A 16,452-nucleotide genomic window follows, 5' to 3' on the forward strand; every position below is an offset into this window, starting at 1 on the left:
ATTGGGTGTTTTTTTGTTTGTTTGTTTTTTTCAAACATCCTGGTGGACTTATTTTATAGCTTTTTCACCCCCCTTTGGCTTCTCCTAACCACACTGGCGCTGTGGTGTAAATAAAATAAAGAAACAAAAAGGACTTTTCCTCTCTCTGTTAAATCCTAGCTCACGTTTGCGGTCTAACACCAGCTCTGGCAGGATACACATTTCAAATCTGACATATTGTAATCACAAAACAGAAAATAAAATTAGTTTTTCTACCTTTTGTTGTCTGGTTATTTTTCAAATCTTGTTGGTCCAAGGCTTTGGTTGTCTTCTGATAACTTGCTTGCCAGGGTCTCATTCTTCCTTCTTTCTGCATGCTAACCATCCATCTGCCATCTCTGTCCTCCCCGTTTCCCTTCCCTCCCCAGGAGGTCTGGTATCTTTCCTTTTTTTCGTCTCCCTCCACAGATCCATCTTTTCTTAACTACCCTTTCATCCAGCATCTCTCCCTCCTTCCCCACCACCCCAGGGTCCACCATCTCTCCCTTTCTTTTCCCAACTACCCTCCTATCCAGTATCTCTATCCCCCCTCCACACCATCCCTTGTGTCCAACTTCTCTCCTTTTCTGTTCCTTCCCTCCCTAAAAACCATGGTCCATCATCTCTCTCCCTCTTCTCTATTTTCAGACCCATTATTTCTTCCCACCCAAAGTCTGGCATATGCGCGTCTCTTTGAACCCCCCCATTCCCTCCATGTACTTCTACACCAGGGCCCCCCTCCCTGAAGGCCTGTCCCCCCCTTAAAGGTCTGTACCACACCCCTGAAGGCCTGTTCCCCCCTGAAGGCATGCATCCCCCCGAAGGCATGTCCCCCCCTTTGAAGGCCTCCCTTGAAAGCCTGCCTGCCTGTCCCCCCTTGAAAGCCTGCTTGCCTGTCCCCCCTTGAAGGCCTATCCCCCCCTTAAAGGCCTGCACCCCCCCTTGAAGGCCTGCCTGCCTGTCCCCCCTTGAAGGCCTGCCTGTCCCCCCCTTGAAGGCCTGCCTGCCTGTCCCCCCTTGAAGGCCTGCCTGCCTGCCTGTCCCCCCTTGAAGGCCTGCCTGCCTGCCTGTCCCCCCCTTGCAGGCCTGCCTGCCTGCCCCCCTGGCCTGCCTGCCTGCCTGTCCCCCCTTGAAGGCCTGCCTGCCTGCCCCACCCGGAAGGCCTGATGTCCCGACCCACCCCGAAGGACCGCTCGCCCCCCTGGCCTCCCCGCACCACCTAGGAGAGAAGCAGCCCACAGCGGGATTGCAATGCCAGCGATCCCTGCGCTGCTTCGGAGCTGCTTCCTCCGCCGCGGTCCTGCCCCCTCCTCTGACCGCGGCGGAGGAAGCAGCTCCGAAGCAGCGCAAGGGTCGCTGGCATCGCAATCCCGCTGCGGGCTGCTTCTCCACCGCAAACGGTACGGGGGGAAAATCTGGATGTCGGGGGCGGGGAACTGAACGCCAAGGCCGGGAGCACCCCCTCAGGTCTTGCACCCATGGTGGACCGCCCCCTCTTCCCCCCCTTGGTACGCCATTGGTTCTATGAGGCTTTGTCCAATCGATGTAGTAGGCCAAAGCATGTTTACAGTTCAAAGTGTGCAGTGCCGTTTCTTCTGGATGAGAATGAGGCTTAGGGAAAAAAACTGGAAGAACAATGGACTGATTGAGATGAAAGTCCGTAACTACTTTCAGTAGAAACTTTGGATGTGTGCGTAGAACCACTTTATCATGGTGAAAAACTGTGAAAGGTGGATCTGCGACCAACACTTGTAGCTCACTGACCCTCCTGGCAGAAGTGAGGGAGATGAGAAAAACTACGTTCCAGGTGAGAAATTTGAGATGAGCTGTTGCCATTGGTTCAAATGGTGGTTTCATCAACTTGAAAAGAACTACATTAAGGTCCTAGATAACAGGTGGAGGCTTGAGAGGTGGTTTAACATTGAAAAGCCCTTTCAAGTTTCAAGTTTATTAAAATTTTTGATTAATCGCTTAATCTTGCTTCTAAGCGATGTACATACATAAAAGAAAATATTTAAATTACAATTTTAAAATAAAATTACAATTTTAAAATTAAAAATAAAACATTAATTAATATATATTTAACCATTAAAATAAAAAGAACTATATATGAACTAACAAACATGAATAAAGAGGAAAAGGGGAAATGAACTACAATTTATAATAGAAAAGAAGGTCGGGAAAAACATAAGGATGGGAATTCAAAAGAATTGTCGAAAAACAGCATTATTGAATTCTAGGGAAAAACTTGTTAATCAAAAGCATCGTTAAAAAGGAATGTTTTTAAGTTAATCTTGAATTTATCGATATCATGTTCTTTCCTTAAGTAGATTGGCAGGGAATTCCAAATTTGTGGAGCAGTGACAGAGAAGATAAATTGTCTTCTAGTATTAATGATTTTGAGAGATGGAATTGTTAATAAATGCTGTTCGTTGGATCGCAATATTCTATTTGTGGAGTAAGGGATTAGTGTTTTCAAAATAAATGCAGGTGTTTTAAAAAACATTGCTTTAAAAGTGAGTAGGCTTAGTTTATATGTTATTCTATGGGATACTGGAAGCCAATGAGCGTTCTTGAGAAGTGGTGTTACATGATCAAATTTTTTTGTCTTTGTTATTAGTTTAATGGAAGTATTTTGTATTATTTGAAGCCGTCTTATTTCATTCTGTGCATTTCCTTTATAAAGGGCATTGCAGTAATCGATTCTAGAGATTACTAAAGAGTGGATCAAGATATTTAGTGATTTAGAACAAAGATATTGTGAAAGAGAGCGAATTTGACGGAGTCTATAGAATGATGATTTTACGATACTACCTATATGTTCATGAAAAGTTAGTTTACTATCAAATATGACTCCTAGGATTTTAATAGAGTCAACTAGTTGCAAAGGAATATTTTTTATAGTGATAGGGGCGATAAGTTTAGGAGTTTCTTTCCATGGAAAAAGCATCGTTTTTGTTTTTTCAATATTAAGAGCCAACCTATTTATATCTAACCATTGATGAATTTGTTCAAGTTTATTATTAATTGCTGTGATATCCAAAGAGTTATTAGGATCTAAAGGGTGCAGAAGTTGAATATCATCAGCGTATGCAAATACATGAAAACATTGATAACATTGCTGGGTGGCTGGTTTCCTAGAGGCATCAATAATATGTCGAACAAGCTGAGAAAGATGTAAACCAGAAGAATTCAGCCCGAGAAACCAAGTTGTCAGGTGTAACATTTGCAGGTTTGGATGAAGAATAGCTCCTTGATTCTGTGTAAGCAGAGTAGGAAATATTGGAAAAGGTGTGGGTTCCCTGGTGCTGAGTTGAAGTAGAAGGGAGAACCAATGTTGTCTGGGCCACTGATGAGCTATGAGTATCATGGTGGCTGACTCCTTCTTGAGTTTGAAAAGAGTTTTCAGGATTAGAGGAGTGGGAGGGAATGCATAGAGGAACAATTGCTTCCAATCCAGAAGAAATGCATCTGCTTCCAGGCGGTGAGGAGAGTAAAGCCTGGAGCAGAAGTGGGGCAGGTTGTGGTTATGGGGAGCTGCAAATAAGTCCACCTGAGGAGTGTCCCATTATGCAAAGATGTACTGAAGAGTTGTCGAGCTGAGTGTCCATTTGTGAGGCTGGAGAATTCTGCTGAAGTTGTCTGCTAAGGAATTCTGTTTGCTCTGTATGTAGACTGCTCTCAGAAAAAGATTGCGGGTGGTCACCCAAAGCCAAATCTTTTGAGCCTCTTGACAAAGGGTAAGAGAGCCCATGCCTCCTTGTTTGTTGATGTAGTACATCACTACTTGATTGTCTGTGTGAAGGAGGAGAACTTGGTTGGTCAGGAGATGTTGAAAAGCTTTTAGTGCGTAATACCCTGTGTTTGAAGGCCGCTCATGTGCGCTTCCCTGGCATAGGTAGAAGCATCCATCATGAATACCTGGTGATGTGGAGGAAGATGGAAAAGAAGACATCTGGATAGATTGGAAGAGGTAATCCACCAGTGGAGTGACTGCAGAAGAGATGAAATTATAGAGATATGCTGTGAGAGTGGATCCATCGCCTTATACCACTAAGAAGCTAGGGCCAACTGAGGAGTGCAAAGATGCAATCTGGTTAGTGGGGTGACATGAACCGTGGAGGCCATGTGGCCCAGGTGAATCATCATGCATCTCGCAGAGAGTGTTTGTAGCTGAAACTCTGTTGACAGAGATGAAGCAAGGCAGCTTGGCGATCTGGAGGAAGAAATGCCCTCAAGAGAGTAGTATCCAGAATAGCCCCGATGAACTGAAGACGTTGAGTTAGTTGGAGGTTGGACTTTGGGAAATTGATTTTGAAACTCAAGGTTTGAAGGAAAAAATGGTGTGAGTCGTTGCCAGGGTCACCTGAGACAATGAAGCCTTGATCAACCAGTCGTCCAGATAAGGAAACACCTGAAGACCCTGGGACTGAAGAGCTGCTGCCACTACAATCAAGCACTTCGCGAAGACTCTGGGAGAAGATGCCAGGCCAAATGGAAGATCTTTGTACTGGTAGTGACAACAACTGATTTGAAAGCGAAGGTATCTTCTGGAAGCTGGATGAATTGGTATATGCATGTAGGCTTCCTTGAGATCCAGAGAGCATAGCCATTCGTTCTGAGCCAATTGGGGATAAAGGAAGGCGAGAGAGAGCATTCGAAACTTCTCTTTGACAAGATATTTGTTGAGAGCTTGGAGATCCAGGATGGGTCGCAGACCTCCTGTCTTTTTGGGGACCAAGAAATATCAGGAGTAAAAGCCTTGGTCGTATTGAGAGGGAGGAACTTCCTTGATGGTATTAAGGAGGAGTAGAGATTGAACCTTTTGGGGTAATAGAGAGGCCTGCATCAGATTTAAAGCAGACTCGGAGCCCAGTGAACAGGGCAGGCAGGCAGGCGAAGAGGAGACAAGAATCAGGAGGTGAAAGAGGAGAGGAACAAAGAAGCAGGGCAGGCTAGAGTGAGGGGCAGCGGCGAGAGATAGCTCCGCCCACCCCTCTGATGTCAGCCAGGCACTGATCCGTAGCTCCCCCTTAAAAGGGGAGGAGCTAACGACGCTCAGCTGTTCGGCGCACGAAGGCGAGCGTCTAAGGCGCTCACCTTAGCAAGAGCACCTTTGCAAAAGGGCCTTCAGAAGGGGCGAGTCATTGCACGAGCAGCAGACAGAGAGAGGACATCAGCAGCAGACAGAGAGAGAGAGAGGACACCAGCAGCAGACAGACAGAGAGAGAGAGGACACCAGCAGCAGACAGAAAGAGAGAGAGAGAGAGAGAGGACACCAGCAGCAAAGAGAGAGGACACCAGCAGCAGACAGTGAGAGAGAGGACACCAACAGCAGACAGAGAGAGAGAGGACACCAGCAGCAGAGAGAGAGAGAGGACACCAGCAGCAGCAGAGAGAGAGAGAGAGAGGACACCAGCAGCAGCAGCAGAGAGAGAGAGCGAGAGAGAGGATCAGAGGGAATCCAGAAGATGAGCTTTCCAGTGTTCTGCACAGTCTGTCATATGTATGATTACCTCCCCTCGGGGAGGCAGTCATATGTATGCAGTCGGTGTCAGAAGCTGAAAAGCTTGAAGAAGGAAGTTAGGCAACTGAAGGACAGGATACAGGAACTAGAAGGACTTTACATCGCAGAAGACCCAATCAGGATAGCTGAAGACTTCATGAGAGAGAGACACATTGATGAACAAGTCAGGGAGCTCAAGGAGTTCATTGAGGAGGCCTACAGGAGGAGGGTGGAAGAACACAAACATCAGAGGAAAGACGAAGATACACCCACATGGAATGGAGAACAACAGGAAGCTGACTCCAAGGAAGAAGAAACCCACAGAGGAATCCCACAGGAAGGGAAGGCAAGGTCTTTCCGATGCCTAGAAGAAGAAGCAGCAAGGCACACCGAGGACATAGACCTGCGACTGGAACGAAAACTGAAGGGAAAATCTGCAATCCTAGTGGGAGACTCACTCCCTAAGGCAAGTAGATAGCCACATAGCAGGAGTGAGAGAGGATCGACTAGTGACCTGTCTCCCAGGAGCAAGAGCAAAAGACATTGTCGACAAAATTGAAAAGATCCTAGAAGGAGCAGAGACGGAAGAGACTACAGTGATGATCCACATCAGGACAAATGATGTCAGCAGGAGAGACTACAGTAGAAATGCACTGATTGAACAGTTCAAGATTCTGGGAAGGAAGTTGAAGATAAGGACTCAGAAGATAGCATTTTCAGAGATCCTACCAGTACCGAGGGCAGATGTGAAGAGGCAGACGGAACTACAGTCAATAAATGAATGGATGAGGAGATGGTGTGAGGAAGAGGGGTTCTACTTCGTGAGGAACTGGACAACATTTTGGGGCAAGAGCAAGCTCTTCAGGAGAGATGGACTGCACCTGAGCGCGGCGAGAACTAGACTTCTAGCAAACAACGTCAGGAGAGGAATAGAGAGGCTTTAAACTAAGAAGAAGGGGAAAGCCGACAGTCGACAAAGTGTCGACGATTTGGAAGAAGGTATCCCGAGAGGATACCGAGTGGGAAAAATGCTGGGAAGACACAATGGGTGACAGATCAAGAAGAAGATGATAGGAAGATCGTAGCACAGGAAAAGAAAATGAAGGCAAAAAAATACCAGGACTTAAATTGCATGTATACTAATGCAAAGAGCCTAAGGAACAAAATGGGAGAACTAGAAGTCATGGCCAAAAAAGAGAACCTAGACATCATTGGGGTTTCTGAAACATGGTGAAATGAAGAAAACAAATGGGACATAGCACTGCCAGGGTACAAACTCTATCGCGAAGACAGGTCAGGTCAGAAAGGAGGATGAATAGCCCTAAACATAAAGGATATCATACACTCAACTAGAGTGGACACAGCAGCGATGACCAACAAATTGGAATCACTATGGGTTAAAATACCGGGAAGGAATGGGCCCGAGATAAAGATGGGCCTGTACTATCATCCACCTGGGCAAATCGAAGCAAACGATGAAGAAATGAAAGCCAAGAAACAAGAATGCAAAAGCGGTAACACGATTGTTATGGGAGACTTCAATTATCCCGGGATAGACTGGAGAAGGTGGAGAGGGACAGATTCTTCAAACGTTCGAAAACTACAAGAACGAGAAGGCATTCGGAAAAATTAAGAGGGGACAGATTCAGAACCAATGCTAGGAAGTTCTTCTTCACCCAAAGGGTGGTGGACACCTGGAATGCGCTTCCAGATGGTGTGATAGGACAGAGTACGGTTTTGGGGTTCAAGAAGGGATTAGATAATTTCCTGAAGGAAAAGGGTACAGAAGGTTATAGATAGAGGATTACTATACAGGTCCTGGACCTGATGGGCCACCGCGTGAGAGGACTGCTGGGCATGATGGATCTCTGATCTGATCCAGCAGAGGCACTGCTTATGTTCTTATGGAGGATGGTCCAGAGGAAGGGTGTGAAAATTAAGAATATACCCTTGGCAAATGATATTGAGGACCCAAAGATCCAATGTAATGAGCTCCCAGTGACTGATGTAAATCTGAAGATGTCCCCCTATGGGTTGAGGCAGAGAAAGTAGCAGAGGAATGCTGGCTATGCTCTGAAGGAGCACGTCAAAAGGCTGTGCAGGTTTCTGAGGAGCAGCCGGTTATTTAGGTTGTTGACGTGGCTGTTGTCGTTGTCGACGAGGCTGTATAGGTGCTTGAGGAGTAGGTTTGGCAGTATATCTGTGTTGGTAAGAGGAAGCAGGTTTAAAAGGCCGAGCAGGTGGAGGCTTCTTTTTGGGTTTAACCAACACATCCCATCTGGTCTCATGAGCGAACAGCTTTTGGGTGGCAGTAGCAGTGGAGGCTCCAAAGAGCTCATTACCAAGGCATGGAGCATTAGCCAGAGGTCTTGGTGGTTAACGTCAAGGTGTGAAACATGTAACCATGCCAGACATCTCATCGCCACCAACATAGCTGCTGCTTGAGATGAGAGTTGGAAAGTATCAAACAGATCTCACCATATACTTTTGAATTTGCAGAGAGGGAGAGACCAGAGATTGAAATTTTTTGGCTTTACATGAAGGCAGATATTGCTGAAGCGATGAAATTTGTTTAAGAAGATACTTCATATAACAGGAAAAGAAAAAGGTATAATTGGATGCTCTGTTTGCCAACATTAAGTTTGGTACAGACATCTACCAAACTTGTCCATTACCTTACACACTTGCCCCGGAGGATTTCTTCAAAGTGGATTCAACCAAAGAGGCTCATGGGGCAATTGAAGTTTTTCAAAGCCTGGCAAGTGTACCACCTTATAAAGAGATTCCAAATGTTTAGGAGCCACTGGCACAGAAAAAGGAGTCTCAAGGTTTTTATAGAAAGTTTCCCTCAGAATGGCATGAAGTGGAAGCTTTAATAGTTCCTTAGGAGGAAGATCATAATCAAGTGTGTCCAAGTACTCCTTGCTGTATTTGGAATCTGCCTCCAAAGAAACATCCAGATCATGTGCCATCTGTCGCAAAAATCTGGGAAAAAAAGTTTTTCTGAAGGAGAAGAAGTTCTGGTAGGTGAACGTCTAGGTGACCCAGAAGCAGAAGAGTCCACATCGGTAGTAGATGGCATTTCAGGCTCAGTATCCCCCAATAAATCTGAATATCTGAAATTATGGGATCGGTGTTGACGGCTCGGTGTTGAGGTCTCCAAATGTTTACATTTATTAGAGACTTTGCCTGACCGTGCCAGAGTAGCTTCTCGAGATGTGGCCGAGGAGGATCGGTGTCAAAGTGGAATGCTCGAGTCCTGGGTCGAGGATGTCTGCACCAGTGGAGTAGCAGTAAGAGGAGTGGTCGGTGCCGTGAGCAACTCAGACCGGACCGGCTCCTGGAGTGTCGGTGCCGTGCTTGCTAAAAAGTGAGCCAGTGCCAAGAGGGTAAAATGCTCTCCTAACTCCTCCCGAAGCAGATTGTCAATTTTCTGCTTAAGACTGTGTCTCAATGGCCACAAATTTGGTCTTGGAGGATGAGCTGTACAGTGTCAGCATCTATGAGACAAACTTGGTTTTTCTGTTACATAGAACATTTTGGACCCCGGTTCATTTACAGAAGTTATATAGCTCTAAATTTAATAGATGCTGGCACTTTCATCTTGAAGCTGGGACATTAGATCATTTGTTATTCTATTGTCCATTGATTCTTGCTTTTTGGAAATCAATATGAGGTCAAATAAATTGTATGTTAGAAAATCCAGTGGCATTATCCTATGATACTGTGCTGTTTGGCATGTCAATGAGAGCTAAGAGCCAAATATAATCTAAGAACAACAGGCTTCTACTTGTTATGACAGGGTTGCCATACAACAGATTACAAGTAATTGGAAAAACTGGAAGAGACTTCATTACAGTTTTTGGTGGAACTTTTTATGTCATATTTATAAAATGAAGAAGATAAAAGCCACACAGCAGGGGAATTTTAGAAAATTTCAGGAGATTTGGGAGCCATTAACAAAATATTATAATGATTGAATATTTATTTTTATTTTTTCCCTTAAAAATACATATCCAGGATGGGGGGAGGGAAGGGATTTTTATTGATTTGAACATTAAATAAGGTATATAAGAATGGGGTTTATGATAGGTTTTCTGGAATTTTAAGAGTGTAATTGATTAGGGGGGAGGGGTGATAAAGTCTGATATAATGTTTAACAGAATATTAAGTGTTGTATTTGAATTTTAAATGCTATAAATACTGTTACACTTATTGCAAGTTTTTAAAAAAATGAATAAACAATTGGAAAAAAATTTTTTTTGCTTAAGGGAGAGTGCCGGTACCGTTTGCTTCTTTTTGGCCAGTACGAATGGCTGGTCAACACGGTCCAGGGTTGATGAGACCGAAGAGGAGGCACTCACCGATTCGCGAGGTCAGCAGAACTTGACTCACTGCAGCTTCGACCTGCATCCCAGAAGGGTTAGTGGTAGGCTTCTTAGCCGGCTTACCCAGAACCATGGTGAATTGTGACACTCAAGTCAAAGTTGGTGGATCCGCTCTCGGTGTCGTCTTGGTCAGTGCGGTCTTGGTCAGTGCGGATGGTGTTGGAGATGAATTGGGCTCCGCTTCCATTGTGGCGCCGAACAGTTGTTTTTGTTTAAGTAACTGATTTTTGAGAGTGCGCTTCTGAAGGGACGAGCAGAGGGAGCAGGAGTCGGGACGGTGCTCAGGTCCCAGACACTGCAAGTACCAGCGTTGAGGGTCGGTGACAGAAATGGCCCGAACACAGCGACCACACATTTTGAAACCCGTCGGCAGGCAGGACATGGACGGGAAGACAGCCATTGACAAATCAAACTCTATGGCGAAAAGAATCCATAAGGCCTCAATGGGCCAAAGCCTGCAACGGCAAAGGAAAAAGAAAAAAAGAGATTTTTTTTTTCCTTTACTTGATACAGATAAGAAAATAAAAAAACCAAAAGAACTGTGACAAAAAAGTCACAATCCATGAGAGAGGGAAGGCAAGCGAGAGAAAAAATTCAACAGTTGTTGAAAAACATGTCCTTCTAGCTCCTACTTCGGGCAGGAAGGCACTCGATCATGCATGTTGCGGGCTAATCGTGAACTTTCTAAGCTTAAAGTTGCAATTCACTTTTCAAGTGTCCATACCGGGGCTCTGTCGGTGACGTCACCCCATCAGTGAGAATATGGTGCCTGCTTGTCCTGGGATAAAGATATATCCAGACTTGCAATCCACTCGAGTTTCGCATCTGCTTCGTCAGAAGGGGGCATTGACTGTGGTTCTAAAGGGGATCCTCAAAGCATGTCATCTCTCACTACAAAATCTGAATCAAGAGGCTACCCCAAAAAAGTAGTCACTCAAGTAGTGAAGAAAGCTTTGTATAATCACAGGGAGCAGTTGCTAACCTATAAGCATCAAGATCAACAGGGTGACACCATGACTTTTGCGATGAAATACAAAATACTGCTACAGTGCCCATAAAGGTTTTAATAATAATAATAAAAATGTTCTATGTTTATGTTGCTGGTTTTCTGGGTGGGGGTGGGCTCTACAATGCCCAGGATGGTTTTAATAAAAATAATTTTTATATTTAATGGTAGTGTGTGTCTGTTGGGGTGGGGGCTGATGCTAGGGGGAGGGAGAGGGCATGGCTGATTTAGATTAGGAGGGTAGGGGCTAAGCTGATGCTGTGCTACAGAGAGGAGTGGGGGAGTAAGGAAGATAATGTTAATTATGGGCTAAGGGGATGGATGGAGAAATGATAAAGCTGATTCTGGGCACATGGGGGGTATCAAGGAAAGGGTAATGCTGATGCTGGGCTACAGAGAGGTGTGGGGGAGTAGAGCAGGATACGGTTGATTCTGAGCTACAGGACAAGTTCTAAGTTTTGGTCCTTTATTCTGTAATTGATGAGGGTTACTCTATGTTCTGCATGTGACTGTGTTAAAAGATTCTGCTGACATATGATTGGTGTGAAGGTCTATATGAATCTGTTGCATTTTTCAGTGGGACAAGAAACACTACTCATACCTATATACATAGTGCCCGTCCAAAATGTCAGGTCTGGCTACACCGCTGTTACCTCACATACCACTCCTCAGGAAAGTCAGTTAAAGCACTCCACAGCTATCTCAAAATATTAAAAGGGAAATGTTCGCCTGGGCATTGAAGAGATACCCCTGTCTCCCAGAGAGAGACTAATCCATTGGGGAAGAGTGTGCATGTGTGCTGAGTGAAGAAAGAGAGAGGACCAGGAGACAAACATAGTGAGATCCACCGGATGGACTGCCCTGAGATGAAGGACTTGCCTACATAAGTCTCTAGTTGTTCTTATGTACCACTCTTTCAGTTTTGAGAATGTAATCTTTTATGTTTTGATTTGCAACAATCAATACCATTAAACTGTATAAAAATATTGTCCAATGGTAGCATTAGTCACTTTCCTAAATGAATTCAAATTTCTCGAATAATCAAACCCTATCTGCAGGTAAAAGCTTCAATAGCTATCTAAACACCAGCTTCAAAATTGCTTTGCCAAATAAGCCAAATCTTACGGCAATTATATTTCCAGATATAACTTACTTACTTAAAGGAACGAAAAACCTTACCTAGCACATAAAAGAAAGAACAGTTTTTACATGCTAGAAAGTATGAGGGAGTCTATAGAACACTACCCCTCCTTCAGATTAGGGTTACCAGATTTTACATATGTAAAATCCAGACCCACTAGCCCTGCCCTCCAGGCCCGCTCCATTCCACCCACCCCAACCTCGCCCCGCCCCCTCAGCCTGCTTGTCTCAGTTGGGAGGGCATCCGTTCATGTGCGGTTACCCCTTCTGATACGATCTGCTTTATAAAACTTGGACAAAGTGCCGGGTTTTGAAAAGCCATCCGGACGCCCGGACCTGCCCTCTAAAAAGAGGGCATATCCTGGTAAATCTGGAAGTCTGGTAACTCTACCTCAAACCCACTTTAAAACTCACAGTTCCACCCAAGGGGAAGTGACATGGTATGGACAGAGGTTGCTCCTTACATGATATTTCCAGCTTTTAGAAGCAATAATTTTTCTCTTAGTATTATTCTTACTAGAATATTTTTTGAAAAACGTTCACAGCTGTATTGGGTACTTTGCCTTTTACATCCCTCACTGTAAAAGGTTTATATTATTCTGATCCAATGTCAAAATCTGAAAAATGCTGTGGGGAAAGGTTCACAATTGTGATCCTTAAATCATTATTTTTTAGCTCATCTTTAAAATAAATTATTAATATTAGAATGTTTATTTGTATTTGTAGACCACTTTTATGACCTCTGCGAAAGACACTTTGCTGTTCAACCCCCTTTAAGGACAATTTTTAGTACCACAAAAAGCCCCTCAATTTACCTAGCTATGCTATGGCTAGCTAAGTTTAAACTAATTTTCAGCTGACGTTGAGCTGGCTAGAAGCCCTATCTAGCACAAGGGTTTGACATGAGAAATTGGAGGTCCAGAACAGAATATTCACATTTCCCAGATATTTTAGAAAAGGCTGTGCTAAGCACAAAGACTTTTGAAAATACTGTATATATAAGGTGATTTTACAAAGCTACACATCTATATGAAGAGTGACATTGCTTCTGGGGAGGGGTCTAAGGCTCTGATTGACCTAGATGCCTAAAGCCCCTCCCATAGGAGGGGCCTTATGCAACCTGGGCCAATCAGAGCCTTAGGTCCCTCCCTGGCGCATCCCAGGATGCGCCAGGGAGGAGAAGGCCTGCCATTTTGAAGAGGCAGGCCTGCTGGCCGGAGGGAATAGGCAACCCTCTGGCCAACCTTCATAAACATAGTAAGGGGGTCATCAGAGGCACGGGGGTACAATGGTGTTGGCAGTAGGGAATGGGCATCTCTCCCGCTGCCGGGGGTATCAGGGGTGTTGCTTGGCAGCGGGAGGGAATGGATAATAGCCCATCTACTCTTATAAAAGGACTTTCAAAATTGCATTTATTATTGATATATTTTGCAAAACAACATTTAAAAAGTATGACGTGGTGTTGGGACGATCATGATTACTGAGTTCAATTATCACAATCTTGGAGGGGAAGGCTCAGAAGTTAAGTTAACTGAGAGGGGGCACAAGGATGAAGGACCTAGTACCCTTGCACCAGTTCTGACAAAAACTATTTCCAGTTGAAACCTCCCTGCAGTGTATCAAACACAAACATCTTACCATCTAGTTGTACTTGAAACTACGTATTTGTAACTATGACCTAATTGTATTAGTAACTGTACTGATATACCTGTACTAGCAACTCTATTGAATGTCCGTGTCAAACTGTCTATTGCAACTTCTTGGGCAACTGACCCAAGTTCTTGTAATGTAATCCGACGTTGAACTGAATAGATAAAGGTGGAATAGAAAACCTGCTAAACATAGCTTGGAGCCGTCCATGCCACCTTCTGGGCTGGATAAGATTGGTTGGCTGCAGTTCCTAAGCTGCTTTTCTGAGCACTGATGCAACCATCAAGCAGACAGCAAATAACAGACATGGTCCAGATACTCACCATCTGACTGGTGTACCAGTAGAGGCACGACCCTTTCAGCACTGACCAGAACTTCTTCCATTTGTTGCTGAGGAAAGCTCCTTTTTCTTTCTTCTTGTAGAGCCATCCTTGACAATCTGCTTGCCCCAGGTCTTTACATGATATCCTCCTTCGACTCATTGTAAAGATGCTACCTACAGCATTAAAACATCCAATTCATCAACTATCCTTGCAGTTTAAACAGGTTCAGTCTTTGAAATTTAAACATTCTTTAAAGGCACAGTACAAAATGAAATTTTCTAAATTATATACTTTATGCTGCCGAGACAAATTGTAGCTAACAGATCTCCGTGCTGCTCTTTAGAGATGGTTATTAGGAGCACAGAACTCATGCAAGGCAATGCAATACACTAAATTAAAAATAATCCCCCCCCATGCTATAATAATACTGTACAAAGTATTTCATGTTTTAATGCCCCTGAACTGTGTGTCCCAAGTATGGGAGAAGGCAAAAGCTTGAGTAAACGATAAGAAGCATTTCTTTTACTCTGTCTCATATCATGCCTTCTCTGTCTCAATTTCCCAATGACCAAGCCTGAGATCTCAGTCTAAAAGAACTGTTGCTTTTTCTCAGAATCAAGAAGAAAATATGCCTCATAAGTGGCACTCCACTGCCAGCCAGAAGTGACTGGCAGTGGTAACAACAGCAGCCCAAACCCTCAAACCAGAAGAGAAAAGAGGCAAAAGGGAGCTTACATTACCTCTGCTTTTCTTGTTCGGCTTTTGACGCAAGGAAACCTGCAGGAAGAGCAGGAAGGAAAGAAAGAGATTTCTGATGGTGTTGAAACATTTCACACACACACACACACACAAAAAAACCCCCAAAAAACACCAGAGAGAGGGAGGGGGTGGGGGAGACAGGGTTAGCATGAAGGACAGCCACACGAGCCACTTACAGCTACCATGAAAGAAAGCTACTAACTGAAGTGAAGGATGTGTCAATTCCTCCCGTTACCATATGTGTAGCTGAAGCAGAAAGCAAAATGCTGGTGTGCTTCAGTAAGCGTATCCTGTTTCTCACCCACACTCTGTATTTATGTGTGAGTCTTCAGCAGAGCACTATGAAAAGCAAAGGATGCCAGTGAATTCTAAGCCCTTTTTACTGAGGGACTATTTTCAAAAGCTCAGCCTGATCGCCGGTATCATTGCTTTTCTTTGTATGTTATATTGGCACAGGAAGGGTAGCGCAGGGAAGCCTGAAGCCTCAATATGCTCCGATAACGCCCAGGCTTTGATCTATATTCTTTGCCGTAGGGAGGGGGGGAAGGGTGATATAATTACTGAAAGCGTGTGCTGCACAGAAGCTAGAAGCTAATGTGGGTTTTCTTTTGGATTGAACTTTTATGAACTGCAAGTATTATTTTCCCTGCTGGGGGGAAAACCTGGCGTGGAATAGGGAACTGAGATTCCTCTGTGCGTTTATATGGTGAAGCGCTAGGAGCGCATAACAGTGAAGTTGAACTGTGCTTATTTGAAACTGCTTTGTTTAGGAAAGTCTTTCCTTCTGGTTTTCCTTTTTGCCTTTGTGGACTGAAAGCTGTTTGGACTCAAGTACCAGGCTGGTAACCACTTGCTCCACCTAAGGTCATTTTGGGTGGTTTTTTTTTTCCTTTTGTGCAAGGAATAAAAGGAACTGTTTTGAAACCTTTGCCAAGGTCATTCTGACTACTGTTTTCTATTTTTCCTGATGATTTTGAACTATTGGTGTTTCTAATTTTGGGAGTAATTAAGTACCTGACTAGCTGTCCTGAAGCCCAAGTGACCGCTGGTGGCACAATATCTTTGCATGTGTGTAGCTATATATATATATATATATATATATATATATATATATTTCTTCTGGTACTTTGAATAAATTTAGGAACTTACACCCTTGGGACAGATTTGACTCTATTTTTTGAAGCACATTTGTATATCCCTAGCTTGTGTGGTTCCTTGTGGTTTTTCGTAGGGATGTCCCTTTTGCCCTTTTGTGGTTTGCTTTGTTTGTTAAGTGCTATTCTGTAAATATATGCACCTGTTTTACTGTTAGAGAAACTGTATAGCACCAGAGCATTGTGAGGTGGGTTGCTCTTACATTGCTCGACTCTGAATGTTGTTGCTGTTCAACTGAAGAAAAATCAAATATTAAAAAATATATATGTATGTCTTACATAGGGGCCCTTTTACTAACCACCCTCCCCCCCTCCCTCCCCCGGCTTTTACAAAGGCGAGGTAGTGGCTGCCGCATGACAAACGCTCCAATGCCCATTGAATCCCTATGGAATCTTAGCAGTGGAAATCTCCATGGCTGAGCAATATTGAATGCGACATGCCCAAGAAGGTGCGCTTAACACAGATTTGAAACAAGTTAAGCCAAATACACCTCTATCACATCTTCCC

At 44.1% G+C, this 16,452-nt stretch overlaps 1 protein-coding gene across 3 annotated transcripts in view; it reads right to left on the minus strand.

The window, feature by feature from the left end:
• The window catches only part of CNKSR3 (CNKSR family member 3), a 595,138-nt gene that overhangs the window by 161,656 nt on the left and 417,030 nt on the right, over nt 1-16,452 (minus strand). For all 3 annotated transcript variants that reach the window (XM_033936404.1, XM_033936403.1, XM_033936402.1), the window contains 2 exons: nt 14,772-14,808; nt 14,032-14,204 (listed from right to left, as the gene is read on the minus strand). In XM_033936404.1, the coding sequence (XP_033792295.1) occupies nt 14,032-14,204; nt 14,772-14,808 (210 nt within the window). The remainder of the gene's footprint in view (nt 1-14,031; nt 14,205-14,771; nt 14,809-16,452) is intronic.

Source organism: Geotrypetes seraphini, chromosome 3, assembly GCF_902459505.1.
Source record: "Geotrypetes seraphini chromosome 3, aGeoSer1.1, whole genome shotgun sequence".
NCBI lineage: Eukaryota > Metazoa > Chordata > Amphibia > Gymnophiona > Dermophiidae > Geotrypetes > Geotrypetes seraphini.